The sequence below is a fragment of the Octopus bimaculoides genome, chromosome 11 (assembly GCF_001194135.2).
Source record: "Octopus bimaculoides isolate UCB-OBI-ISO-001 chromosome 11, ASM119413v2, whole genome shotgun sequence".
In the NCBI taxonomy this organism is placed as follows: domain Eukaryota; kingdom Metazoa; phylum Mollusca; class Cephalopoda; order Octopoda; family Octopodidae; genus Octopus; species Octopus bimaculoides.
Genome location: NC_068991.1, coordinates 6363658 through 6366179, shown reverse-complemented (window position 1 = coordinate 6366179; position 2522 = coordinate 6363658). Strand labels below are relative to the sequence as shown.

Sequence of the window (2522 nt, the reverse complement as noted above, 5' to 3'; positions counted from 1 at the left end):
ATTTATTTATTTATTTATTTATGTGTTTCAGCCAAGTGGCTGCGGTCATGCTGGTATATACTCTTTACTCTTTTACTTGTTTCAGTCATTTGACTGTGGCCATGCTGGAGCACCGCCTTTAGTCGAGCAAATCGACCCCAGGACTTATTCTTTGTAAGCCTAGTACTTATTCTATTGATCTCTTTTGCCAAACCGCTAAGTTATGGGGGACGTAAACACACCAGCAAAGGTTGTCAAGCAATGTTGTGGGGACAGACACAAACACATACACACACATGCATATATATATACATATATACGACGGGCTTCTTTCAGTTTCCGTCTACCAAATCCACTCACAAGGCTTTGGTCGGCCCAAGGCTTTGGTCGGCCCAAGGCTTTGGTCGGCCCAAGGCTTTGGTCGGCCCAAAGCTTTGGTCGGCCCAAGGCTTTGGTCGGCCCAAGGCTATAGTAGAAGGAACCATATATATATAAGGTCAAGTGGAAGATTTCCAGTACAGAATAACTATGTGCAGGCATGGGCGTGTGGTTAAGAAGCTGGTTCCTCAACGATGTGATCTTGAGTTCAGTCCTATTGCATGGCACCTTAGGCAAGTGTCTTCTACTATAACCCCAGGTTCAAATGTCACCATGATTGACTTTGCCTTTCATCTTTTTGGGGGTCAATAAAATAAGTACCAGTTGAATACTGGGGGCCAATGTAATTGACATACCCACTTCCCTGAAATTGTTGGCCTTGTGCCAAAATTAGAAATTATTATTATTATTATTATTATACTTTGCAGCATTTTATCTGTCTTTACATTCTAAGTTTTAATTCCGCCAAGGTCGACTTTTCCTTCCATCCATTCAGGGTTGGTAAAATAAGAACCATTTGAGCACTGGGGTGGGGGTGGGGTGAGGAGTGTCAATGTAATTGGCTTGTCCCCTCCCCAAAATTGCTGGCATTGTGCCCAAATATGAAATCAATATCCCAGACACCAATCACCATCCTCTGATTCTACAAACACTTGTGGTTTGTAAAAGCACTTACCTTAATTTTGTTGACGATGACAGTAATTCGTTTATTTCCATTGCAGAATTATGGTGTTCCTTATGGTGTTCCTTACATTGTTTGTTTCCATTGCAGAATTATGGTGTTCCTTATATTGTTAGTTACATTCATCTGCATCTTTTATGGAGTACAGCTAATCCGGCTCCTTGCCTCTGACTGTGACCTTGTTCTCCAATGGAAACTGAAATTTGGAAACACTATGGGTAAGTTCCAAGCAAAACTGGATGCAGTGGCATGCAATGTTTTGTCCATAAATTTGTGTCAAACACAGGCATGGCTGTGTGGTTAAGAAGTCTGCTTCTCAAATTCATGGTTTCAGGTTCAATCCTGCTGCATGGCATTTTGGGCAAGTGTCTTCTACTATAGCCCCAGGACAGCCAAAACTTGTGAATGGATTTGGTAGATGGAAACTGAAAGAAGTATGTCGCCTGAAGGCACCAAATATGAGAGACAACAGTAAGCGAGAGAATGGTTAAAGAATTAAACAATTAAAAGCATGACATTAAGGATTATGTCATTTGGATATTCATGTACCATGGTTTGGGGTTCTTGCCCACTGGCCTCAACCCACATGACTTGCTGTTGTCTCTATCATATTTCGGTGCCTTCAGGTGGTGGATTTGGGATTTTGGCTCCTATTTCTAAACAAGTTTGATGCTTTATGTGTCCTTAAATTTAGTGCTAATTTTGAATTTTAATTTATAGCTATATATTGCTATTTAAAAACCTGGAACCACCTATATTATTACTGTTATTATTATCAATTACTTATATTCACCACAGGTAATATTAACAATGATAATATCTTTCTTCAAGTGTTTACATTCAAATTTTAGTCATACACACACACATACAGACATGCATATATATGTGTGTGTATGTATGTATGTATGTATGTACGTATGTATGTATGTATGTATGTGTGTGTGTCTATGTGTATGCATGCATACACATAGAATATTCGGGCCCGATACGGTCAGTTTAAATGTTAAAAGGTTAAATACACTAATGTATCTGTTTTACTTTTGTTTTTCAGCGGCGCTGAGTGGTCAAGTGGTGTGGATAACAGGAGCATCCAGTGGAGTGGGTGAACAATTAGCTTTAGAATTTGCTGCTGCAGGATGTAAGCTGGTACTATCAGCAAGACGTCCAGATGAGTTGGAACGTGTCAAGCATCAATGTATAGGTAAGTGAGAAAATTTAAAAGAAGAGGCTTATTCGCCTGAAATAATATTTTGTCATAATTCTTAAATGTAATTATTAATATTTCTTTTGTAATTTTTGTGTTTTTTCTGAAAACTTTATCATAGACGTAGGAGTGGCTGTGTGGTAAGTAGCTTGCTTACCAACCACATGGTGCTGGGTTCGTTCCCACTGTGTGGCACCGTGGGCAAGTATCTTCTACTATAGCCTCAGGTTGATCAAAAGCCTTGTGAGTGGATTTGGTAGATGGAAACTGAAAGAAGCC

General features: G+C 39.6%; 1 protein-coding gene across 1 annotated transcript in view; it reads left to right on the top strand.

Annotated features, from left to right (window-relative positions):
* LOC106877148 (dehydrogenase/reductase SDR family member 7) overlaps nucleotides 1-2522 on the top strand; it is a 21332-nt gene that overhangs the window by 11428 nt on the left and 7382 nt on the right. The window contains exons 2-3 of the mRNA XM_014925953.2: nucleotides 1130-1257; nucleotides 2091-2240. Of these exons, the coding sequence (XP_014781439.1) occupies nucleotides 1134-1257; nucleotides 2091-2240 (274 nt within the window). The 5' untranslated portion in view covers nucleotides 1130-1133. The remainder of the gene's footprint in view (nucleotides 1-1129; nucleotides 1258-2090; nucleotides 2241-2522) is intronic.